The following is a 25,280-nucleotide window of genomic DNA, read 5'->3' on the forward strand; positions in this document are numbered from 1 at the left end:
TATGCACTGCTTAGTCCTCAGATTTTTGCAGCAGTAAACTTCCATGTATAGTCTTTCATTGAGCAACGTGTGCAAGTGTGAGAAAAACAATAGGGAAGTGAAAATAAAGCAACATGAATGCATTACACATCAGTATGTTACAGGATGCGTTGTGAAGTTAAATTAAGCTGTGCTATAATTGGGCTTTATGGTTTCCAGTTATCTGTTTCTCTCATGGAAATATTTTTGCTATGTTTGAGGGCTTTATATTCTCCAGATTGAGTTTGACCGGCAAGCTAGATGAGCAGATACTCGATGACAGAGTCAGTGAAAGGCCACAATAAAAAAAATGTGCACATGCGCAGTAGGGCTGTTTCCATAGCGCCCAGCGACCTGCCGAGTGAGTTGATTCTTCAACTTCAGATTCTCGTCCTCCGGGGACACAAAACGAAGGTCGTCGAGAGACTTTTCATCGTCTCTGCGGCTGTTTTTTTTATCCCGTTGTCCGGGTTTTGCGTTTATGTTCATTATGAGACTTTTGTGTATTTGAGCACGTGATCTACTGATGGACTAATCATTCAATATAAAGCGATGTTTCTCCGTCTGTAATGAAACGGGAGCAAATTGTTCTCACCTCATGGTCGCTTTCTATCAACTGCAAAAGTAAGTAATTCCACATTGATAACAATTGCATATACATTGAGCTACTTTGACATGAACCCCGTCTAGGTTATTGTTGTCATGAATTTAGATATTGTTAAGACGTCAAAACGATTTGACCAGTGAATTTGACACATAATCCTTGGTGAGCATATACAGATCTACTTTAACTGTACATCAACGTCAGTTACTTAATAAAACAAACAGCTGGATGTTTATTAGAGAACATACATTTCATCAAGTTTAATGCAATGATTAACAAAAAGCACGAATAATTGCTACAAAATCCCCCAATTTATAGTTTATGTTCAGGTCTTGTAGATGGATTAGTGAACTTTGATCATAGTGTTGTGTCAGCACAAGGCCAGGAGCAAAACATGTGAGTAGAAGTCTTTTTATATATATATATACAAAGAAAGGGATGTAGCACTTCGTTGAACTCTTTTTCTTTGGATCAGCTGTTTTCTTCAGGCTATACCTGACTATATCCTCCTGCACTAAATGTTATGTAAAACTAATGTAATTCCATGCAGCAGTTTGTATGTAGTCCAACTGTATCTTCATGAAGTTTATTGTTACGTTTCCGTTAAAACAGTTTTTTGTGATGTATTTGATACATTTGTTGACTAATATTCCTGATATTTTGTCCATGCCAAATTTACCGATGAGGTTTAACTATGACTGTTGAAATGGTTTCCAGTGTAATAGGTATACCTAGCTAAATGCAGGCTGAGAGTAAGTCCGTAATGGTTGAACAGTCCCTGTATCATCATGCTCATTTTCCTAACTCATTTCCCCAGCAAATAGTCACGCTCTGCTGGAGCTAGACTTGCTTGCCGTATGTCTACTGTGTGCCTGGATGTTGGAAGGCGCCTGGAAAGAAAGCTCCTTCTCATCTGACTGTGTTCATTCTCTAGATGAACTGCTTCAGCCAAAGGCTGAGACGCACATCTCCCATGCGTGGCAGCAGTAAAAACGAGCTGGTCCCCTCTAAGCCTCCCAGGATGAACGGATGGTCATGGCCCCCTCAGGCTTTCCAAGTGGTTGGCTGGCTGGTGTACAGCTATCTTGCCATAGTCAGCTTTGGCATCTATATCCCTCTTCTACCTCCGCCATGGAACCATGTGGTCTATGCCGTATCCTTAACCCGCAGCTGAAATCTTGCCGTTGGGGGTCGCTGACTGTTAAGTGTGCAGCAAAGGGTATTTCAGTTTCAAATATGAGTTTCTGCTACGCTTTTGCTTGGACTGTCGGATAAGACAAGGATGTTGTTGTGTGGCCTGTCTGTATGGGCTGCAGTCACACCAGGCGTGACTCTGTCGCTGTTACTGTGGTCTCTATCAAGCCCAAAAGACATAATCAGTGGTGTTTTTGTCACATGTTGAATGATGCATGATGTCAACACTGGTTTGTTTTACTGAGGCAGTTGATTTCTTTAGAACGGACTTCATTTCTCACACAAAAGCTCCACTTGTATGCAACAGTTTGCAGTTTCTTTTGCACTTTGGCCACTTACTATACTGCAATATACATCGCCACATATTGCAGTCATTTTCTAATGCTATTGCTATTTTCCTTGACTCCTTTGTGCAGCTGACTGGCATAGCCTTTATTGTACACTTTCTAGCCCATATTGCTGCTGTGACAATAGACCCAGCAGACGTCAGCGTGAGGGCCAAAAGGAGCTATTCCAGTCCAACGCAGCTTTTTGACAGGACGAAGCATCCGCATGTCATCCAGGACCTACACTGCTATCTATGTGATGTCAAGGTGTACGTATTCTCTAATGTGATTGAGAGCTTTCTAAATTAGTAGCAATACTATTTGACAATCATGCCAGAGTTGTGTTGTATGATGTTTAACGTAATCAATCTTCCCGTAGTGGGCCCAGAGTAAAGCACTGTGGCGTTTGCAACAAGTGCGTGGAAGACTTTGATCACCATTGCAAATGGCTGAACACCTGTGTGGGCGGCAGAAACTACTGGTGAGAGAACGTTGTGGACGGACTTTCTGTATCTGACTCCATGTCTGATGTTTAAATGCTTTCTGAACTAACGTCAGCTTTTGTGTGCGCCTTCAGGTGCTTCTTCGTGGCACTGTCCTCTGCTATGCTCGGCGTCTTGCTGCTCGTTCTTGTCATTTTCTTCATATTCATCCAGCATTACCTGGATCCAAACAGCCTGCGGACCGCCCCGCAGTATGCCAGTGAGTCACCATGATAACGAGGCCTCGATCACATTTTTGTGAATCGCATTATTAAAAGCTGCTTGAATGTGTACTTCTTTTTGTCCGCATTTCTATAGGTATGCTGGGGAATGGTACCTGGCTGGTGTTTTTACCCTTGGCACCCATAAAGACTAGTTCAGCTGGTCTCCTTATATTAGCGTTCATGACGGGCATGCTGAGCGTCACCTGCATGCTGCTACTCGGTCATCTGCTGGGTTTCCACTTTTACCTCTGTGAGTTGCAATCTACACACAAGACACATGGTTTATCCGGCTCTTTTTTTTTGTCTTCATCCGGTCATTACTCCTCACTATGCTCTTCTTGGCTTCACAGTTTATAAAGGCATAAGCACATATGATTATGTAAAGAGGCAGCGGCAAAAAGAAGCCAGAAACATTGAAACAGGAAATCCACAAGACGCGAAAATCAATAGCAAGGCCCAACAGGTGAGAGCTGTCCTTTGCTTCTCACTGACTGTGTGTGTGTGTGTGTGTGTGCGTGTGCGTGTGTGTAAAATGTTTTCTTTTTCTTTTAAAGAATCAGGGGAGCTCAATTGACTGTGAGCCAGCATTATCAACTAGTTCAGGGTAAACTTCCTTAAAGTTCCTGTTATACTATTTTTAAAGTTAGTTTTGCGGAAAAATAATGCCATTCTGGTTTCCCTTAAGTACCTGCAAATTTGATGATACAGGCCCATTCACAAGCCGACTGTCACAGTCCATATGCGCTGAGGTAAGCATGTCTACATATATCTCACGTGAATTATTTTTACATGCAACAAATGGGCAATGCTACATTCAAATTCTGTTTTATTTTCTAGGTGGAAAACTTGAAGAAATCAGCAGATAAAGAGAATAGTTTCCATTATGGCACAGGAAATTCCACAAAGAACACAGCAAGTAAGTATTTGACTTAACTTTTTCACACAATAGAGTGCTGCAGATTCCTGTAGCACTCTATTGTGTTAAAGATGCTAAAACCTGAAAAGGAGTTGTCTTGAAGTCATTGTTTCTTTGAATGGGTTTTTGGTTAGATGCCTGAAATTAGGTCTGTGATTAACACACATTTGAGAGATTTGTGTTCTTTGATATAAAATACATCAGCTTATGTCCCTCTCGTGAAGCTTTTCCGTGTCTTAAAAAAAAAAGGTGGTTTCTGCGAAGTGACTCAATGAGACTAAATGTCCCCGCTGACTAATCCGCCTTCACAGCCTTGTTGTGTATGCTCACGCAACCGTGGTGTAAACCCTTTATAACCCTATGTTAGCTTGTAATTTCTGCTGGAAGTGTTCAATTGTGAAAATAATCTTGCGTAACGAAACATAAGTATGTCAAATTTAAGCGCTTATTTTCTGCAATATTCCAAACTTCATGCGAAAACTCTCCATGGCTTTTTGTCCATGCAACCAGTGCAACACTAGCATCTGGGTCTGGCCTACAAAAATCCATCACCCCTGCAGCACTTGTTTTAATGTTCTATTGTTCATCGCTCTTTGTGTTGACCTCATTTTCAGATTTGGTGGAGCAAAAGTATTATACATGCATTACAAATAACTACAACACCACAAACTACAGGTCGGAAAGGTTTCATATTATATATATGAGACGGTTGTTTGACTGCTTTGTGGTGTAAATGAAATGGAATTAAAGGATGCATGCACATTCACTGCACACACTGACACACTTATGTTTATTGCAGTTGGTAATGAAGGCTTCTCTTCTTTTGTTTCCTGTGTCTGAAAGAGGAAATGTCTGTGATAGACCACAACAGCTGGAAGCCGGACACTAAAGAGGCTCCGAGTGCGAGTGAGCAGTCTGTTCCCCATGTTCCTGGGGTACTGGACCCTCTGGGAAGCTCAGTTATGACTCTAGGTGATACCTAGCAGTAACTAATGTTTGCATGGTTGCATCAAGATGTGCTGCTCAGATAAGTTATGAATTTGTTATGAATATGCATCATTAAACTGAGCCACGCAACCATGGAGCATTGTTATAAGGTCAGAGGACGCACTGGACTTCACTCCACAGTTTGATCTTGAGACAATTATTTCATTCAGTGGACATTTTGTATGCAGTCTGAATAGCTGTGGACCCGTCATTGTGTTTTGTTCCCTTTTTTTTTATCTACACTGAGTGTTTTTTTTTTTTTTACAACGGTTGAATTATTTAAAGCATTGTTTTATCTCACTTACGCATACAGAGTCAAAGTCCATGTTAGACCTTTGCTCCACTAGCCCGAGTCAGATAGCTGGATGTACTCAGTATCTTCCTGAAAGGCTGGGACATGCCTTTTATGGCAAAATACATTGTCATTTCTGAGCCATCATATTGAGTTTACTTAAGAATTTGAAGTAGGCACAGTCAAGTATTGTCTATATTTCTTGTAGTTTTTGTCCATTTGTAAGTTGTCACATCTAGTCACCACTAGAGGGCGGTGTTACAACCTTTACTTGATGTTTAGGGGATGAAGCAAACAAGATGGGATGACACAGAAAGGAAAAGACTACCTAAGCGTTTGCAGTGGAACAATTACTTCCATTTATTAACAAACTAAGAGAACAACAAACAGAAGCAAAATAAGGCATTAGGGTGTCTGATATAATTTCCTGAAAAAGATAAAGACAATACTAAACTCCTTTACTAGACATGAACCTGGAAAAACGGAGTGCCAAAGAAAGGACAGAGAACCCTGACAAGGCTTCTTTAAACAAAGTCACCACAACTTTTAAAGTCAAAGTATCAATAATTTAGCAGAACTATGGAAGAAAATACAGTTTCATCAGTTAATCTCTAGCACAGAGCAGCAACAACGGACAGGTCAAAGGCCAAAAGGCCAAAAGGAGACGAGAGCACTGAATCTGGGATTAGATATGGAGCTTCACTGATTGTTGAACCAGATTCAGGCAGAGCTTTCCCCAAAAAATAATAATAAGGTGTACTGCGTGTATCTTGGTCAATTAGCCCAGAGCACATATAGTGTTTGCAATCCTTGTAATATAAATGCAATCTTTATTTTTATTTTCTTTGCAATGTTTGAAAGCAAGAAAAGTACAAAAAACTGAAGCCTAAAAAAGTGTTGTTTTAAAAAAACAGTTGTGAGTTTATAAAAACAAAAAAAGATTATTAATACATGTTGCAAATAAAAAAAAGCTACACCAATTGCTTTAAAATATTAATGATTTGCCTTTCCATCTATTTATTTCCCATGAAAGGGGCAATGATTAAGAAACTGTAAATGGGGTGAGGCTGCTAGTAACCACACAGTGGCGCACTAGAAGCAGCTTTCGATAGACTATTATGTCATCAAGTGGTTTCACTGAGTCCAGCCTGTCTTATCATGATACAATCCATTTATTTCGCTCATACACGTGCATGTTTTGGCCACTTGCCCCTGTATCCGAACAGCACATCTGAGAGTTTGGTATTACTAGATTACTTGGACCATCAGTGAGGCTCGAGGTTATATAATGCCCATCCCTGTCCTCCCATTAGGCTGCTGGTTATGTAACGCGTTGCACACTGGACATCAGATGAGTAAGATTCAGAGGGCAGTCCGGGGAAGATAAGTACACTTCTTGCAGACAAATCATTTCCCATCATGATATAAAGTTTAAAGAGCCTATTCCCTCAAGCCACCAACTGACCATGCGGAACATTAAACACTCCTATGTGCTTGAGCAGGAGCCAGAATCAGGGCGCACTAATTTTAAAAATATGTTTTATTGCTACTTTATATGACCATTGGCTCATCGTTTCCTCCTTCTGTGGTTCATCATGGTCACGCGTACACACACACACACAGGGACTTCACATTCTGTCTGTTTATAATGAAGCTGTAATGACCCACAATATAAAACCATCCACGTCCATCTTGATTCTTCGCCTTTCTGAGCACCTCAAAGATGCTCCGAGCTCCGACCGCTTGTTTATGAGCGCTCCACTGAGCACTGTGGCACCATCACAGGCAACAACACCGACGAGGCGAGGAGAAGACAGCTCGTCGCGCACGCAGGCAGCCAATCAGAGCGCTGGTTTCTCTTCAGCATCTCGGAGAGACCGAACCGTCGAGCAGACTTGAGTCCAGGCAGCGGGGAGGAAACAGACTTCAGGACTCCGCGACGCGCAATTATGATTTTGTGAATTTTGAACGAGGAGTTGGAGGATTACCTCACCAAGGTGATGAGAAGTTCATTTGCCATCATTTCTTGATGTGTTGCTTGTTTTGGCGCATGCTAGACCTGCATGTTTTTTTTGAATTTACATTATGACAGATGAAGATTTCGATGACTGTACGACAGCCCACACAAAATGCATCTGATTCCTGGAGGTGATCTTTGTTATGCTGTCATGTCTTTGCATGCTTTCTGTGCGCCACTGAATTCACAACATAAGATGCATTTAAAGCTGTGAGGATGCGTGACAGCACGCTGCTTGTCAAATTTGAAAGGGCATTTTCCTATCATGCCATGTTCTGCATTGGCAGACACCCATCAGGGGCTGACAATAACAAACTGATCACGTGGACTCCGCTCGAATCTGGCATTTGCAAGTTTATGTAACATGCTTCGCACCGACACGGCTGCAGCCATGTCTGGAAACACAAACAAGAGCTTTTTCCTCCTCTGTTGATCTTTTTTTTTTTTTTTTTTAAGCGGGCTCAATGAGCGCCAGAGTGAGGGATTCTCCAATAAGCAAGGTTACTGCTCAGAAAAAATGACAATGCATTTGGCAAGTGGCTGCAGCTTCCATGCCAAGCTGCTGCTGGCTTATGTCTTGGTAGTTACATAATTATGCATGAAAAAATAGACGCCCTCTTTTATTAGCATCCTGATCTACTGTGAATTGCTCATAGGGATAATAATATTAGGAGGCCTTTCAAAGACAGCACATCTAAGGAAGTACATATGTGTTTTTTCTCTTAGTCAATGGTTTTGTAATGGCATTCCCCATAGGTTCAATTAGGTATGCATGAGAAGAAAAAACAGTCACTGACTTTGGCCCAGATTTCACTGTAGCTTTCATTGCATTGGTCCAAGGGCCTTTGGGTTCTGTCACAAACAATTAATCTCAGCGTGTAAATTATCCTATTTTGTTTATGGTGACTCAAATTCAGGTCAGGTTTCCAAAATAAAGGGAATGCTTTTGGGCAAAATGAGGTGCTGCAGTCCGTCCGACAGCCTTGTCTTTTCAACAAAAAGGAGCAAATTCGACCTTAACATTAGGGTAGAGTTATTGTGTGTTTAACTGCATTTTGTTTTTCAGTGTGTGTGTGTGTGTGTGTGTGTGTGTGTGTGTGTGGCTGCTGGGGAAGATATGGTTGTAACAAAGACACTAGATAGCATGTCTTTGTCATTACAAAGACTTTAAAATGACTCATCTCAATAAACTAAGAAAGACATTATTCAACACAGTCCGAATAAAAAAATCTTGAACTGAACTCAGAGCTTATTTGCTGCTGGATCAACAGGCCTCTCTTCATCTGAGCCATGTCAGGGACACTTATGCTGTTTGTGGCATCATGTGTTCCTCACAAATGCAGGGTTGCATGAGGACCCCATGGCTGTCTTTACACTGCCTTATACCTCTATTTGGCTTGCTGCTGCTGCTGCCAACAATAACCACTGTAGCTGCTTGTTTCAAACATCTTGTTTTTCTACTGCTCAATGCTTGCCAAGATCTTTGACTCACCGAGCAGTTAAAGGGTTTTAGGGAGGCGAGGACTGAATAGAGACAGCGTGGTGATGACCTCAGACCCGGTCTGCAGCCTGCTGATGTCATACCCGATCTCCTTATGTCTTTGGGAGAGAGTGAGGGTGGGGGACTGTGGCCAAACTGGGAAATGGTTAAGAGATTCCATTGAGGGGTGTCAGAAAACAGATCATGTTGAAGGATAGGTCTTCCATACACCTATAGTTTCCACTGAAGATGTTATTATGAAGAAAGGGTCATAATGTCGCATTTTATTTTTTTGGAAAGAGACAAATATTTTCTTTAAATAGCTGGCGCACTGTAGTTTTAAGTAAACGTTCATTGGGATCGATTTTCTGCAGAGGAATAATGCATTTTGGATGCACTAGATAATAATGCATGTTGGATGCACTATATATATATATATATATATATATATATATATATATATATATATATATATATATATATATATATATATACAGTATTTACACCCACACAAGTGTTAAAATAATCCAGAAGACACATGTTAATTGTAATGAAGGAACATGTCACCTAGTTTTTGGTTTTGTCTGACCAAAATAGTAAAATTAATTACAAATTCAAAATTTTGAGGAGCTGGAACCATCAAGTTTGTTAGTTTTTCCTGAAGGATGACGTACAAAATAGTTGTCAATTCCTTTTCCGGTGATCTCATAGAATAGTCCACTAATCATTGCATCTCTGTGGCTCACTAAATAGTTTTAGGGCAATAATGGAGGGATGTCATAGAGGAGTAGTCACTAGTGCACGCAGCAGAAAGCTGGTAGACATGGTGGACTATAGATGGAGACACGTTTTGAGGACACTGGTGGCTTCAATGTACACGGCGGTCTCTTGATTGACCGACACGTCACATCCCTGAGCATCTGTCTGGAAAGGACAGTGATCTCGATGGAAAGCAGATCTCTGCATGCCCACTCATCCCGACACAGGAGCAGGCCTCTGTCAAGCTGTCTTCTCACACACACTCACATCCCACTGACAACAGCGCCATCGTTTTGTGAGCGAAATGCCATCTGCCAAACTAGCGGTCGAAAAACAGTTCAGTTTTGGGGTATTTCAGCTTGCATGTTGTCTACCGGCTGATCTCCCCCTTTGAGAACGAGTAGAATGTTCCAGCCATGGCTGCGTATTGTTGCTATGAATAGACGCAGTTCAAAATGGGTCAATTTATGGTTAAAGCACTCATCTGTGCAGTGTATTGCCAGAAGGCGAGCGTATGTAAGCATGCTGTCATCCAGTTACAGATTTGTCTCTGGAGATCTGCCCTTAACCAAATGGCTTCTTGTGTGTATGTGGAAAAGTGGGGCAGAAAAAAAGGGCACAGGACAAAACCATTCTACTACGATGGTTGTAATGGTTTCATTAAAAAAAAAAAAAATCACACTTGGAATTTGGCCAAAATCACTGTGTTGGTAAAGCAGCTTCACAGCAGCAAATGGTCTCTACTCCGTCCTACGCAGTCATAATGAGTTTCTATTCTATCAAGCACTCTATTTCCCTTTCATCTCAGTGTATGTGTTCTACTTCAGGCCACTGCACTGCGTTAATGACCTCTCCTTCATGTATTGAACATGATGTGGCTTGAGGAGGCTTGTTGTACTGAATACTTGGACACTTGAAACTACTGACTCTAAATTGGAGGAGGAGAGAGAGTGAAAAGATCCCTTTGTTTCACACCGATGCTGCTGCTGTCCTTTAACACAAAGGAACACACACACAGCAAGTAGTTACTCTATTTGAAAGGATGTGGATCTCCACAAAGTGCTGTTCAGTTAGTAATAATAATGATGGAACCTCAATGTTATATATTTTTATAAATATTAGTTGTAATAATATAATTTTTAATATACAATTTAAATCAAAGTGTGATTCTATTGATTAGAGATCAGGAAATCGCCCACATAAACATATATTTGTACGTGAAACGCCTGATTAAAAACCTCAGCGTGGGATGATCTAAAGGCAATTGCTAACAATTTTGATAATTCTTTATTTTATCATGAAAATATGCACATTATTTGGTATCATCCAGTTGCAGCATAATATGTGACGATTTGCTGCTTATGTTTTATATTATTTCAAATTGTATATTGTTTCGAATTTTTTGGGGGGTATTTGGCGGTTTGTTGTAGAAAACACGTATATTACAGATATTAACTTGTGAACATTATTTCCTGACATTTTATAGACTGAATGATTGAGAAAAAAGAAAAATATCATTGGATTTGGTGCTTGATTATTTATTCAGATAAGTTGCATTGATATACAAGCATGTTATTTTATGTTATAACTTAATTAATTTACTTATTCCACACATAAGCAATGTTGTTTTATTTTGAACATTAAAATGCTCAAAGAGCAAATAATACATTGTAACTTATTGTAAGTTATAAAATGATTGACTAAAACAGACAATAAATGGTAACATCCCATTCATAACCACAGCACATAACCACAGCATACCCATAGCATTGAGTGCTAATGTGACATATTCACTGAAAATAGGCACATTTACAAAGATCGATCATAGGATTTTTATTAATAAAGGTGATATGTAACCATGTTTTTATCTGTACTTTGTTAATGGCTAAATTAAACATTAAGCTTTCGACAACCTCAATAAGTCTGTCTGGATTGTCTTGGCCTGAGTCCTCGATGACATATGACTACAAAACCCCTTCCATGAATAGTGGTCCTCTGCGATGTCACCATGTGTGTGGTGAAATGGGCCTGGGTCAGACAGAGAAGCCTCCAGCAACAGACAATGGGTTCCCAGTGTCTGTTGCTCTCAATGCCATTATTCAAACACATTCATAACCTCTTCTCCCCCCCCCTCTAAGAATTGACATCCTGATTATAATGGCTTTGTGCAGTGTCAATCTTGGAACTTTTGTACCCATTCAAGTGTCAACTGTACTTAGCAAAGGTCACATTTGTAATTGTTGGCCACAGCGTCCACAACCCTGCGCTTTACACGGTGCCACTGGGGGTGAGTGAAAGCTCTTCATTGGCAACTTGAGGGACTTGCTTGAAACTTTGGTAGCCGGAGACGGTTCGGTCCACTGGACACGGGATCTCTCTCCAGTTTGCGTCTTGTTTGTATCTAGTTTAATGCAGCTACCGGTTTGAGAGACTTTGTTGAGGACGGTGTACTTTGCCATGGCAAGACAGGTCCTTTAAGGATGCTGAGCTAAGTATGGGAACAGCTGAAAGGTGAGCAGAGCACCGTCACTTGCTACAAATATAGTTCTGGTTTACATTTTCCTATAAATAATAGCAGAAGGTTTTGTTTTTTTCTATTTTGTTTGCGAGTAATGTTACCTTAATGACTAATGCGAGCACTTCAGCTGTGGTTTAAGTCTGAGGCTGTGTTGATGGTGAAATGCTGCTGCTCTATACAAAGAGATGCACGTCAGGATGATGATGTGTTTAGAGAGGAATCCCTGAACTCAGACTGAATGAAATCATCTCCAGTTGCTCAGTGTGCAAATCCAACAATTAACAAAGGCAGAGTAAAGCTTCCTGCTTAAAGGCAGATGTTATCTGGGGATCATTTGGAGTTGATGAGGAGTTTGATCTTGTTCCTTTTCTTTGGTTATTATTCACTTCAATCTCAAGGTTTTCCTTAGTTCTGTCAGTGTTTCAGACTGCATTACACATTATGTCATAAATAATTGTGTTTTTATTGGAGCGCGATTAAACAGCGACAAGCACACGAGTGGAATATTGTACCTTTTGTTCTGCTGTGTTTATTGCTTTGATTTTATTTGTTTCCTCCCCGTCACTCTCTGGCACTCGCGTACATGAAGACACGTCCTCTCACAGTATTCACCTCCGTTCTCATCTTTTCCACAGCACAAAGAGAAAACAAAAGTCAGCCAATCCAAACACTGCACAGAAGGAAACAAATTCCCGCACAAGCATGGCAGACCAGAAGTAAGTTTTTAGAAGTCATGGTATGAGCCTTCACCTCACATTTTGTGTTCTAGTTCAAATATCCATCTGCTCTCTTGGTTCTTGATTTGTGCACCTTTTGAATTCTACTATTCAAATCCTTCACCTCTGTCCTAGAACACGCAAAGCATCTGCCCATTCACAGGCAGTGTGAGCACAAAAACACACCTTCAAGAGTGTAATTGTGTCAGAAGTAGCTTACAAAAAGAGAAAGACACGTTGACAAGCCGTGTCTTGACTTTGAGACATGGCACACTGTCGTCTTTCTGCAGAAGAGTTTGTCTCGTGCGAATCTTGCAGAACAGGGTTAGATCTGAGGGTTTTTCCTCCTCCTTGCTGTACAGACTGTGATTACATGTCCCTTTTCTCTTGAATCTGTTAATTGTGATCCACTCCTTCCTGTTTCCTGTAAATCTTGATATTAATTATTCACCGCTGTTCCTTGATGTAAAGCCAATAGGTCTTCTTGTGTTTTGGATATTCAGTTGTGTGCTATAAAAGAGTGGCTTCAGTGTGTACTACATTTTCCATTATATCACCTTAACTGGAAAGTGCCATGTACAGCTCTTGCATCACGTGCATGATGTATTTTTTCCACCCCTCAGAGACAACATAGACGACTTTAAAGTCCAGACAGCCAAGCATCCTAACGCGAGCTCGGCCCCTTTACGGCCGCACAGTGAACAGTCCCGAGACCGGTTGTCCAAAAGGCTCTCGACTGAGTCTAATGGGACCAGTGATGGAGGCGCGGGCTCGTCCACGCCAGTGGAGGTGACCGCTTTGGAAGAGTCGTTTCGCCGCTTCGCCATCCACGCCGACACTCGCGCTACCGGCAAGGACATGAACGGCAAGAACTGGTCCAAGCTCTGCAAGGACTGTGGAGTGATTGACGGCAAGAACATCACCCTCACTGACGTTGACATCGTCTTCAGCAAAGTCAAGTAAGGCAATACTGTTTCTGTGAGGCTATTTAAGATACCTTTTATTGTCCAAAGATCTGTTCCTCTTACTTAGTCTTCCACCATCTGAAGCTAAGATCTTGTAACAGACATGCCACGACAGGATTCTTTCGCTACAGTGTAACTTCACTGTTGCAGCGGCTGAGATGACGACAGGCTTAGTCACCTCGATCAGCATGCTCAAAAGGCTCCTAAAGTGGTGCAAACATGGTCCCATTATTGTTGTTAAGAACGCAGGAGTGGAGAGAAAAACTGTCTCTGGAGGAATGTCTCTATTGTATTTAATTAGTGTTCAAAGAATTGAATGTGTAGTATCATCTTTACACACACAGTCAAGTAAAACAGACCCCAACCTTATTAATAACACCTCCTCAAGATGTCCACCGTTTCATTCGTGCTCGCTCCAATGGAATATTACGCAAACAATAATGTTTGTCAGACTGAAATTTGGCATGAGCGTCATAGAAATAGCTCTGAGGCACATATGTTGTAGTTACTTAATTTGTTTTCAGGCATTGTTTTTGGAAGATGCCTTTGTTTCTTACATCAAGTTGGCTCGGCTGTAAATCAGAAGCAGCAGCCAGAGCAAGAGGCCATGATGGCTCATCCCGTATCTCCTTAAGCCAGATTGATTCATCCTTTTATTTTCGTGAAGTATAATCTAATAATACACCGTGACCTCAATTTTACTCCACCAAAGAAGAACAGTACAGTTTCATCTGTACATCTGTGCTAACATTGACCACGTGCACCGAATGTATGGGACGATAACACGCTGACAGATGTGTGTAGATATCTTCCCCATCACATCAAGGCTGGCTTTCACCAACAAGGACTCATTAACAAACTAGTTTAAATCATGGTTTACCTTTCAAACTCGCCAAAAAAAAAAAGAAATATTCAATTTAAACTTTTCTTCAAACCTCAAATCTAATTGTGTTGCACCAGAATTTTAAACTCCAATTTAAAATGTGATCCTGTATCAACTTTTAACTTTTAAAATGGCGGCCTTTTGGGGGATGGGTTGAGCAAATGAATGAAGTTCCTCAAAGAGACTTAACAGACAGACTCACTCAAAGTGAGTTTAATGCTGCCGCTGGATTATTCTTAAGACACTGGTTCAGCAAGCAAACTGTCACAGCCGAACAGAAAGACTGAGCCAACAGGCAGGACTCCCTTTCAGCGAGTGAAAGAGTTTTTTCCTTATGACGCTGTTGTCAATTCATCATGAGTCATGTCAGGCTCCTTAACTGACTTTTATTGTAGCTAGAAAACAGTGTAATGTTTGTTAAGGAAAACAGAGCGGCCACAAGTTGGCCACATACAGTAAGGTGACACATAATAAAGCTGGTGTAGGAAAGGTCAGGGCTTTTACAATGTGGGTTTGTACAGGGTTGGGTTTTTTTTTGCGGATGATTGTTTTGTTTCTCTTATTTCATACACAAAGCAGCTTTTTGTTTATTTATTTTTTGGTTATCCTGGTTGAACGTTATGAACCAGAAAAGAAGCGTGAAGCCACTCATCATCTGCTCGTCAGGAGTGTGACTCTAACACTGATTTAGTGAATTTTCCATCTCCCGCTGGTGTGTAACTGTAGTTCAATCTCAGTCACTTTGTGTACACACTTATATACAGGAGAATCCAAAATGGTTTTAGTGTGATCTTTCAACTTGAAACGGTTTATTCTGGTCTTCATTGGAAAAAAACTGTGTTCAGGAAAAATGCAGTATTTCAAAAAGCAGCTGCACGAGCTCCTGAAAATGTATCTCCACAAAAGTATGACTTACTTATTACAGACGGGGTTAGAAATGTTGTAAGGTTTCAATTCCTGATTGATTGTGTGTCATGTAGAAAGATATCTAAAGGTATTTAATCAATTGTTTGCACAATTGCATGTGGCTTAAGACGCCAGAGACTTACATGTTTGACGACAATCAAAGCTTTTATCATAAATATCCTCTGCTGGAAGATGATAAGCAACTTAATTATTTCAGTCACAATGTCTTGTAGAAGGTTTTCCAGGGCCGTCAGTCACCTGCACAGTTAGCATGGCAATGAGCATTCGTGTTGGCTGTTGTGCACATTTTTCTTCGCAAAACTAGAGCGTAAACTTAAAGCTCACTGCAGGATTTGGGCTTGTTTACATCTCACTCCATCGGAGAGCAATATTTAGAAATGTGCTCAATTTGAGCAATGTTGTATACATTAGATGCTCAGATGGCACGCGGGCATATTGAACCGCAGCTGTGTCGAGGAGGCTCGTCCAGTAGAATCTGGACAAAGCGTGTGGCATGTGAACCCTTCAGAGTCAGCTGCAGGATAGAAAGAGGTTCATTCTGGGGGGGAGGGGCTCGTTATCATGTGGTTTCTGACTCCCAGGCACGACTGAGCCAGCAGAGCTGCCATGCCAAAGATGCAGATCTCCACTTTCCTTTTAATCAGTGTCAACGCTCTTTCCTTGCACACGGAAAATGTAACATCTTAATGAGCGCTGGCTAATGACGGCACGGCCCAATGAATCCGTATTTATTGCGTTGATGGAGGTCTGCTGTGCTGTCTGCCTGCTTGGAGCCAGAACACCACAGCATGACCTATGGATGAGGAAGAAACCTGGTGTGGACTAATTAGTTACTAACATGGTCTTATTACGGTGGCTTCCTTCCTTAGTCTCCGGTTGTATGACCTCATCGCTGAACAGGATCGTAGGCGGTGCAGGAGCATTTTAGCATGAAATGAATTCGTTCAACTAATGTTGTGTCCGATCCATGAGGATCATGCTGCACATGGCTGAACTGTAATAAACAGCAGGCCAGCTATCGTAGTGTGCGGGATTAAAACAAAACTCATGTCACGCTCTAACCTTTGTTCTTTTTAATCCTTATCGCAGCCTCCTCAGACCGTGATTAGCTGCTTATTTACACACCTTAATCCCTTACTTTTACTTTGGATAATTTAATAACCCTGCACAGGACACACAGTTGTCTCCCGTGGACAGAAACGGCTGCTGGAAGCTCTGACAATAGACAGCACGGAACAGGCAAAGGAATGGAGTTCTCAAATGTTCAACACTGATGGATCGTCCAAACAAAGCCTCTCACTGGATGAGTCAAATTAATAATAAATCCTAACATCCTTGTTTACTGTAGCTTGTTGCTATGACAGCAGGTTGCCCAGGAAGACTGCGGGCTTTATTGGCTGTTGTTTAGGGTATTTATCACCACGGCAATCATGTTTGTGTAACTATGCACTTTTTTTTTTTTTTTCTTTTTTTTTTTACGTGGAAGTGTAGCCGGCAAACGGCTGGTTAAACAACTGGAGCACTCTGAGAAGCAGAATGATTGATGATGATGATGATCTGTTGTGCGTCTGATAATGTTTGATCTGATATATGATCATACAGGGATTTAAAAGTTACTAACTGGAATGAAAAGCATCCCGACGACTGCGGCTGAACGCCACAGCTGGACCCGATGTGATACACGATACGAAGACACGGTCACGTATACAGCCGTGTGTATGAGTCGGTCCGGTTGCTCAGACAACAGTGAGGTACAGGGAGACGAGATCCAAACAGGGAACGGTTTCTCATTGTTTATCTCAGCAGGATACCATCTCCATGCTGTCTTACATCTGCCATGTTGAAGTGATCACACATGGCTCTGTGTACAGTACTGTCCGCTCTCATTTTAAGCTTTCAAACTCTGACAGGCTGGAGAAAAGTTGACACAGAGAGCATGAATACCACGTTTCTGCCCCTGGAGGCACAGTTGAGATCTTTTTTTTTTTTTTTTTGTAGTTGGGATTGTATGTGCTGTCAAGTGTTTTCCCATCCTTAAGCAACTTTTCCAACTACATTTCAGGAAGAAATCCTGTCGCACCATCACATACGACGAGTTCAAGGTGGCCCTCGCAGAGCTGGCCAGGAAGAAATATAAAGAAAAGACTGGAGAGGAGGCCGAGGCAGAGGTCTTCCAGCTGATTGAGGGCAAAGCGCCTGTCATCGCAGGAGTCACGGTAAGACTCCAAAGCGTAAAAATGACTATCTTCTCATATCAGCAATCGCAGAATGAACTCAGACGTTTTCTTAACTGCCTCGCAGAGAGCCGTGGCTTCCCCGACAGTGAGCCGTCTCACGGACCCCACCAAGTTCACAGGGTCACACAAGGAGCGCTTTGACGACTCCGGTCGCGGAAAGGGTAAGGCGGGACGAGTGGACATGGTGGACACTTCGGGATACGTCTCGGGGTACAAACATCGAGGGTCATACGAAAAGAAAGTGAATAAACCCATCGTGGGCAAACCCATGTGAGGGGAGCGTAAGGAAATAAACATTCGATCAACTACTATGATAATTTTCTATTAAATGAAAGCACAAAAGAATAGAATTTCATATATTTTCCCACCCATCTTTGTTGTCTGTGTGTGTGTGTGTGTGTGTGTGTGAGAGAGAGATGTTTTTGAGTTCCTCTCCTTGAGAAGTGTGAGAACTGGAAAACTGTTTACATCTATTTTTACCAAGTCATCACCAGCTGGTACATTCCTGTCTGATTGCAAGTTACTGCCAAACACTGAAGAGAACGAGAGAGAAAACCGCTACGCTATGAATATTGAAGCTTTGTTGTTACGATAGGGCCTTATATTTATTGAGCACAATGAACAACATGCCACGAAAAACAAATGTGCGACAAGAGTTTGATCAATAAACAACAATGCACTTTCTAATGGTATTTTTTCTAATCCCAGACTGGCCTGGATAAATGCATTTTTAATAAGTCCAGTAAGAATTGCCACATTTTTCACAGAGACGCAGTTATAACAGTGTTTATTTCTTTTGAAAACTTGCATTTTTCCATCTTCCGTGTTAAGTGTCTGTCTGCCATCCCTACTAGTGAACTTAAGTCTTCATGAAATCTGCTGTTCTTTTTATTGTACAACCTCACACTGTCATTTGAATAATTTGCCTTGAGCTCAAACCAAGAAAATATATTAAGGGTTTTGTCAACTTGTTTAAACATTTTTACAAAGACACAATGTAGTTAACTGACTTTTGCCATATCATTTTACTTTTGTGAATATATTTAACACATAAAAACCCCTACCGTGCAAACCTTTTCAATATGCCTGCTTACAACAAAAAAATACAAGAGGAGAATCCATTTTCTCTTTCGCCATCTTTATTCAGACAACAAACCATTCTGCCAACATGCATTTAGATTTTTTAATTGGTGTATTTAGCTGAAGGAAGCTCTAACCACAAAATACGAGCTCAGTTGTACAAGATTGTATTTTTAACATTTTACTAATATTTCCATACAGTAAGTTCTAATATATTTGTGGTAAGATTGTGTATATTTGAAAGTTACAGCCACATGGTTTAATTTAAAACACTGGCTTCATATGTTGTTTTTGCTGTATTGCTGTACTTTGTGCATGTTTATGTATATTGCATTTGATTCAGAAGCATATAGATGACAGTAGGAGTGTGTCATATCTTACTGAACTTCTGTGAGGACAGACTTAAATAATTGAATGCTAAAAAAAAAAAAAAAACGTGATGAAATTGTGGGATCATGATAAAATCTTGTATTGCTTGAAATCAATATGTATTAACTTGTACATTCAAAGTCAGCTACGCTCCAATGCTATTATATTTGTCTGTTGGTAAAGATTTAAAGTACCTTTTATGTGTGGTACGGTCATCCAAGGCACAAATTCAACTGAACACAAAAGCAGGTCTCTCTATCTGTTGCATACTCACATTCTGTGTGAGACAAAAGGGAAAAATTGCAAAGTAATCTACTTTTGTACAATATTTTTCCAACATAGTGACAGTGTTTATGTCACACACTACCAGTAGCCTCAGCTGATGAAGAATCGTGCATCAATGCAAATCTAGCAGCTATTAGTGCGTTTGTTTTGTCTGCTGCAGTAGCTTGATCTGTTTTCTGTGCTTAATGCCAAATACCGTGCACCTTTAATGTGGAGGAACAACATTGTCTTATTTTCTAATAACTTAATGTATTATTGTGCCCCAGTGCATGCAGGGTGTTCTTGTTCTATAGACCTTTTAATGTGTGTTCATGATTTGTAATGCATTACTGAAAATAAAAAAAACACACCCCAGAACCTCAGCTTAGCCGGCTACCGGGTGTCAGTGAAAACACAATGTTTTATATTCTTATGGCTTTTTGGGAACACATCAAAACTCCCCGACAGTAGCAATGATCTTCGACCTTAGCATTCACATAAAAACAATACCGACACTCAGTTCATGCAGTAGCATCCGCGTTTTGCCAGGTCTTGCATTAGTGTTTGTGAAAGGGAAGTGCATCTGTGTGTGTGTGTGTGTGCGTGCGTGCGTGTGTAGCTTTCCAGCCCGGAAGGCAGAGGTATAAATAAAGTCACAGTGCAGCTGGAATCTAGATGCATTCATTCCACTGCAGCGTACAAAGCAGATGGAGACACAAGTGACCTAAAAAAAAAGAAAAGAAAAAAAGAGAGACGCAATCTTGCCACAGATCCAGGAAATATGACCTTTTCGCTGACATTTTTCCCCCTTAAATTAATTTAACATAACAACCCTGTCACACACTTATACACAAGCCTCCTTGAATGAATTGCCTTTCCTGGTTACAGTTTACATCAACCAAATGCAGCCTATACGGATTCAAAATTTTAAAAAAAATAATGAAACGTGTACTTAAATTGGCAAGAAACGTAAAACATGCAGAAATGAAATGTGCACTGCAGTGATTCTAAGTAAAACATTTTTAAAAAACTGTCTGTAACTGCTGGGCCTTAGGCAGCGTATGCAATGCTAATATTACGTTTGTGCTTCTTTTCGTTCAAGTTCCGCTTCAAAGTTCCCCACTTCCTTTCAGCTCAGCTAGCAAACACTCGTTGGTAGCCACCAGGGACCTGCAGTACATACGCAGACACAAACAGCAAAGTGGGGCTGGTTCACTGTTGTGGTTGTGTGGAAAGTGAAACCAGGTGCCAACGGTAAAATGGCCCGACTTCTCACCTGTGGCTTTCTTGCAGCATATTTGACAAATTGTTGACCTTCTCAGCTTCCTGCACCTTGACCTTCAACCCCTCGATCTCTTTCCTCAGCTCCTCCACTTCTGTCTGAGCCTCTAGGAATGTGAAAGTACAACATTTTAGTTTGTAACAAAAACGCCAAAATTGTCAGTTTTTCAGCCTTGAAAAAGTAGTATTTATTGTTACACTACAACCTGCAATTTAAATATTATTTTGGGGGATTTTATGTAATGGGCCTACACAACATGGTCAAAATTAGTGAAGTGAACTGGGGAAAATTCTAAAGATTATGGGGTGTGGTGCGAGCATATATTCACCCAGTTTGATATAAAGCCACTTAATGGAACCTGGTGCTTGCAATTACCATCAGAAAGCACATAATTAGGTAAATAAAGTCCAATTTATTTATATCTCCGCTATTGAGCTTTCCAGCTTATTCAGGGTCATCTGTGGTCTCTTTGTAACGCCCTCATCGCCTGGTCTGTGAGTTTTGATGGACTGTCCTCTCAGGTTTGTTGAGGTGCTATACTATTTCCATTTTGTAATCACACACCCACCCACACTTTATTGACTAAATATGTAACCTCTAATGGTAATGGTTGCAGTGTACATTCTCCAATTGGCATTCACACTCACCTTTAATCTGAGTAATAGGTGAGCTTTTCATCATAGACTTGAGATACTGTCGTTCTAACTTGATGAGCTGTTTCTGTAGAGCGACGTTTTCCTCCAAGACAATCCTCAGCTGCTCATTTAGTTTTCCCTGTTGTAGAGAAAAGTCAATAAATACAGTGATTTCTTCCAAACCAACAGGGCCACCTTAAGATCAACATTGTTTTCTCATGCTGAATCCACTCACAACACCACTGCAGGCGGTCTCCAGCTGAGCAGAGAGGTTACGGACTTCAATTTTGTGCTCTTTTTCTTGTGCAGCCGCTTGAAAGTTTAGCGCATCAGCTTCCCGTCTTAAGGTCCTGACCTCAGCCTCCCGACTAGAAATATCATTTTCCATCATGGAGAGGATCTGGACCGCTTGAGCTAAAGCCACAAATAGAAATGACAGACCTTATCTTCAAGCTCCTGTCATCAGATACCACATTCCTCCAAACCGAACTCCCAACTCACACAGGAAGTTGTTGTTATGATGCAATGACCTCTCTCCGGTCCAGTGTTTGTCCACGAGGTTGAGGAGCATCTCCAGGGGTTTCCTATAACTACCCTGCATGGTGAGATAAGAGAACTTCACATGAGAGAAAAAACAAAAACTCAAATATGATGTGTATAAGTCGTGGGAACAAAATAATAATGATTCGGTATGTGAAATATTAATTAGACTGAATTCACACCCTTTTGTTCCTTTCCCCTTGCTGTGAGTGACTGGAGCCCGCCTCAGTCTTGTTCAAGCTGGAGTAGGCCAGTCTTGGAGGATGTAAAATGGGGTTTGAGAGGTCAGACAAATTCAAACCAGGACGACGTGGACTGGGAGGCCGGATATTAGCTAATGAGGAACTGGGACCATGACTTTGATCTGGATTAAAACATTGAAAACGCACATTTAACAACATGTCAAGATAGTGTATTTGCGTGTGTATATTAAAGTCTGACAACAGAATTTATTAAGTACAGATGCTAATCCTACCAGGATTAGGGGTGTAATGTCCTTTGGCTGTGCGTCTGGTTTGTTTGGGGAAGTCCTTTTGCTTTTGTTTTCCAGGCACAGGTCTGCATTTCTCTACATAGGGGCCAAAGGACACCTTTGGTCTTTCAGTGACTTCTAATAAGATAAGAAGATAATCTTTAATTAGTCCCGCAGTGGGTAAATTGTGGGATTACAGCAGCAGTGCACACAAGAGCCGAATAGGAAATAAAAAAACAAGTAATATAAATAAACAGTCATAAAAACAGTGAAGAAGAATACAATATTAATAATAAATATACAGATGGAGTAATACAAAAAGTATTCAAATGTATTCATATTGCACAAGAAGAATGTAATTAAAGTGGCCAAAAGTGATTACAGTGTTTGTGGTAGAGCTTCTTTTATGAGAAGGTTATTTCATGTGTGGCACTTTGAACCTTGTGATATCTGCTCAAATTACAAATGACATAATGAATCACTCATTCACACTAGATGTGCACGATTGAAAATAAATAATTGGCTTATGTCTCCACCTAGTGGAAAAGACAGAACAATGGTCAGGATACAACTGATTTCGTGCCCTTTATTATTTCAAAACAAAGTATTACATCCTGTGTTCACCCAGCTCTGCTTACCTACTCCCCAAATCCCCAAGTCAAAATAACAGATTTTCTGATTAATTGCTTGTGGAACACAATATCTTTAATCCATATGAAGCTGGGACTGAAGAGGAGACCGTCATCATTGAACCCCAGAGTGTTATCCCATCATTACAACTGTTGTCGTCGTCTTCCTCAAAATAAACCAGAAACATATCTCCAATTGACTCTGTAAAAAGAGCAGCAAAAACTTACCATATTTTGTGGGAGGATACCTGAGGATGGATTTAGCCGTTCCCTAAAAAAACAAAAAGAGGGACACATTCAGTAAGTATGATAATGTAAATGTATAGCTGATCATATTTTTTGACCTACAGTGAAATAAAAATCACCTGTTTTGGAGTTGAACTCCTCTGTTTTGTGAAGTCTTGTGATTCATCCTCTGTGGGTTCTGAGACAGAAGACAGTTTAAAATGAATAAAAGTTTGAAAACAAAAACGAAATTGACAATTAGCTTTTAGACTTTGACGTCTTACCTTTCGCCTCCTTGAGAACATAGTTGGCCTGAGTTGCACTTTGGTTTCCTTGATTCGTCGCGACAAAATTCAACACAATATCATCAGTGTCGGTCAGGAGAGAGAGCCTCTTGGTTAAGCGATCAACTAAAGCCAGTCTCTTATTACTGCTTCTGTGAACAACAAGCAAGACAGTAAAGATATGACTCCAGCATATGTCAGAAAGGAATTCATTCAGAAAATAAGTGGCTGTTTTTGTCACCCAAGGTTTTAACCGCAGACTGTACATAATAAGTGGATGTAGTCACAGTGACGTCCACAATTAGACTACCTTTTTTAGGCATAGAGTTTGGCATTTTGGCCTTTGGCATCATCTTTTTTTGCAACCAGAAATGGCACAAGGTGTAGAAATTGCTAGGTGTACAATTTGAACACTGAGTAAGATATTCATGGGCCACCCAAATGTTACAATTAACTTTCATAAACTGAAAGCACACTGTGAAAGGGATAAAGTTGTAAGATGACAACACAACAATTTTAATAAATAATCTTTACAGAGTTAATTTACTGAGATAATAATGTGAGAAGTAGGTTTCAGGCACTTTCTCCTTTGATTCACTTTTCAGAGGGGTTGTCAACTCGTTTTCAACTCTTTTGTGCTCTAAAGCTCTACACTGATCCACACAACTGCTTTCTTTATAATTACCCAAGTCACTGTCTTTATTGGGGGCCAAACTTCATACAAACATCCCCAAAGATTTTTTGTCCTTCCCCATACTATTCAAGACAAAGCAAACATCAAAATCAGTGTACCTTTGTTCAGCAACCCGAGTCAAAGACACGCTTCTCTGCAGCGGTAGAAGGTCGGAGGAGAACTGCATTATGGCAACTTTGCGCTCTGTGTCTCTGACTGAACAACCATCTTGAAAGCAAGAGGACAATTAGTTACGGTGTGGTGAGCGAAATATGGGCAAGACAGCTATATCTTACCTAGTTTACGTAAGTTGGGCATGGCATGCACCAGACAAGGACGGTATTGTGGGTCATGTTTGGTCAGAGGGTTGAGCCGGAGGTCAAGCTCTCTCAAAGTTGGAAGCTCAAACAACACTTTCACTTCTTCAAGGGAAGGAATGCAGTTATAGTACAGGATCAGCCTCTCCAGCACTTTCATATGTTGAACCCCCTGGGGAGGAAACATACAGTATGAAAAGGGGGTGAATTGTCAAGATACTTTGATAACAATGTTTACCAAAAAGGAAATAAAAGAGGATAACTGAACTTTTTTCACTTGTAACATAGTTCCATTATTGTGGAATTGTATTGAACACCAACAACCACAATCAGAGCATTCCGTTTAAGAATATATAACGTTATATATATATATATATATTAACCCATAGCGTTACCTCAATGGAGACAAGCGCATTGCAGGAGAGGTCCAGAGACTTAAGACGAACAAAGTTATTAAGTGCGTTTCCCAGACGTCTTATCTTCTCCTCAGACGTTCCCGGGAGGCTCAGTGAGCGGACATCACCTGTAAAGAGTTTCATGTAGAAATGAGACTGCGCTGAATCATTTGCCGCAGGTAACAGTTAGCTAGCTAATTGCTTTGTTAGCTTCCGTTAGCTTAGGTAAAGTAACTGGCTAAGCTAGTTCAATTTGTTTTATATGACAAAAGCTAAACTGCGATTTAACTGATATTTACTCCAACACAGCATGTGTATGACCATGACATAATATTACCGAGACATGGATGTTTTAACTGTAATCTCTCCCGTATCCATTGCTCTGTTATGGTTGTCAAACACTCCGCCGCCATACTTTTCGAACTGAAGCTGCCTTCAGGGCACGTTTCTGTCGAAGGAAATCAGACACTTCATAATGCATTATTTTTTACTTTATTGAAAAAATCCGGTTTGCCATACTGATAGATATGAATGTGCCTTCAATTCACATTTATTTTTAGAGCACAGCCT

At 40.7% G+C, this 25,280-nt stretch overlaps 3 protein-coding genes across 7 annotated transcripts; 2 read left to right on the forward strand and 1 right to left on the reverse strand.

The window, feature by feature from the left end:
- Nucleotides 1–402: 402 nt before the first annotated feature.
- zdhhc11 (zinc finger DHHC-type containing 11) lies at nucleotides 403–5,995 on the forward strand. 2 transcript variants are annotated; one of them, XM_068570189.1, is made up of 11 exons: nucleotides 403–642; nucleotides 1,557–1,775; nucleotides 2,233–2,411; nucleotides 2,522–2,623; nucleotides 2,720–2,844; nucleotides 2,943–3,098; nucleotides 3,199–3,311; nucleotides 3,403–3,452; nucleotides 3,534–3,597; nucleotides 3,686–3,764; nucleotides 4,608–5,995. In XM_068570189.1, the coding sequence occupies exons 2-11, from the start codon at nucleotides 1,557–1,559 to the stop codon at nucleotides 4,745–4,747; spliced, it is 1,227 nt and encodes a 408-aa protein (XP_068426290.1). In that variant the 5' UTR covers nucleotides 403–642; the 3' UTR covers nucleotides 4,748–5,995. The 2 variants fall into 2 exon arrangements, with proteins under 2 accessions (XP_068426290.1, XP_068426291.1); XM_068570190.1 differs by lacking the exon at nucleotides 4,608–5,995 and adding an exon at nucleotides 4,379–4,524.
- An 885-nt stretch (nucleotides 5,996–6,880) lies between these two features.
- On the forward strand, nucleotides 6,881–19,691 carry LOC137781723 (tubulin polymerization-promoting protein). Of its 4 annotated transcripts, none has more exons than XM_068570655.1 (5): nucleotides 6,881–7,040; nucleotides 12,453–12,533; nucleotides 13,157–13,492; nucleotides 17,371–17,524; nucleotides 17,610–19,690. In XM_068570655.1, exons 2-5 carry the CDS (start codon nucleotides 12,520–12,522, stop codon nucleotides 17,817–17,819), a joined length of 714 nt encoding a protein of 237 aa, XP_068426756.1. In that variant the 5' UTR covers nucleotides 6,881–7,040; nucleotides 12,453–12,519; the 3' UTR covers nucleotides 17,820–19,690. The 4 variants fall into 4 exon arrangements, with proteins under 4 accessions (XP_068426756.1, XP_068426757.1, XP_068426758.1 ...); XM_068570656.1 differs by having other exon boundaries at nucleotides 6,903–7,036; nucleotides 12,450–12,533; nucleotides 17,610–19,691; XM_068570657.1 differs by lacking the exon at nucleotides 6,881–7,040 and adding an exon at nucleotides 11,470–11,586 and having other exon boundaries at nucleotides 17,610–19,691.
- On the reverse strand, nucleotides 19,644–25,138 carry cep72 (centrosomal protein 72). Its single transcript, XM_068570653.1, has 14 exons — nucleotides 25,048–25,138; nucleotides 24,711–24,838; nucleotides 24,295–24,487; nucleotides 24,118–24,226; nucleotides 23,326–23,477; nucleotides 23,182–23,240; nucleotides 23,045–23,087; nucleotides 22,191–22,325; nucleotides 21,898–22,079; nucleotides 21,677–21,770; nucleotides 21,411–21,589; nucleotides 21,188–21,314; nucleotides 20,535–20,646; nucleotides 19,644–20,428 (listed from the first exon to the last, which is right to left on the reverse strand). Exons 1-14 carry the CDS (start codon nucleotides 25,121–25,123, stop codon nucleotides 20,368–20,370), a joined length of 1,650 nt encoding a protein of 549 aa, XP_068426754.1. The 5' UTR covers nucleotides 25,124–25,138; the 3' UTR covers nucleotides 19,644–20,367.
- Between the last annotated feature and the right edge of the window lie 142 nt (nucleotides 25,139–25,280).

The sequence above is a fragment of the Clinocottus analis genome, unplaced genomic scaffold (genome assembly GCF_023055335.1).
Source record: "Clinocottus analis isolate CAN_PGR_092001 unplaced genomic scaffold, fCliAna1.0.p SCAF_9, whole genome shotgun sequence".
In the NCBI taxonomy this organism is placed as follows: domain Eukaryota; kingdom Metazoa; phylum Chordata; class Actinopteri; order Perciformes; family Cottidae; genus Clinocottus; species Clinocottus analis.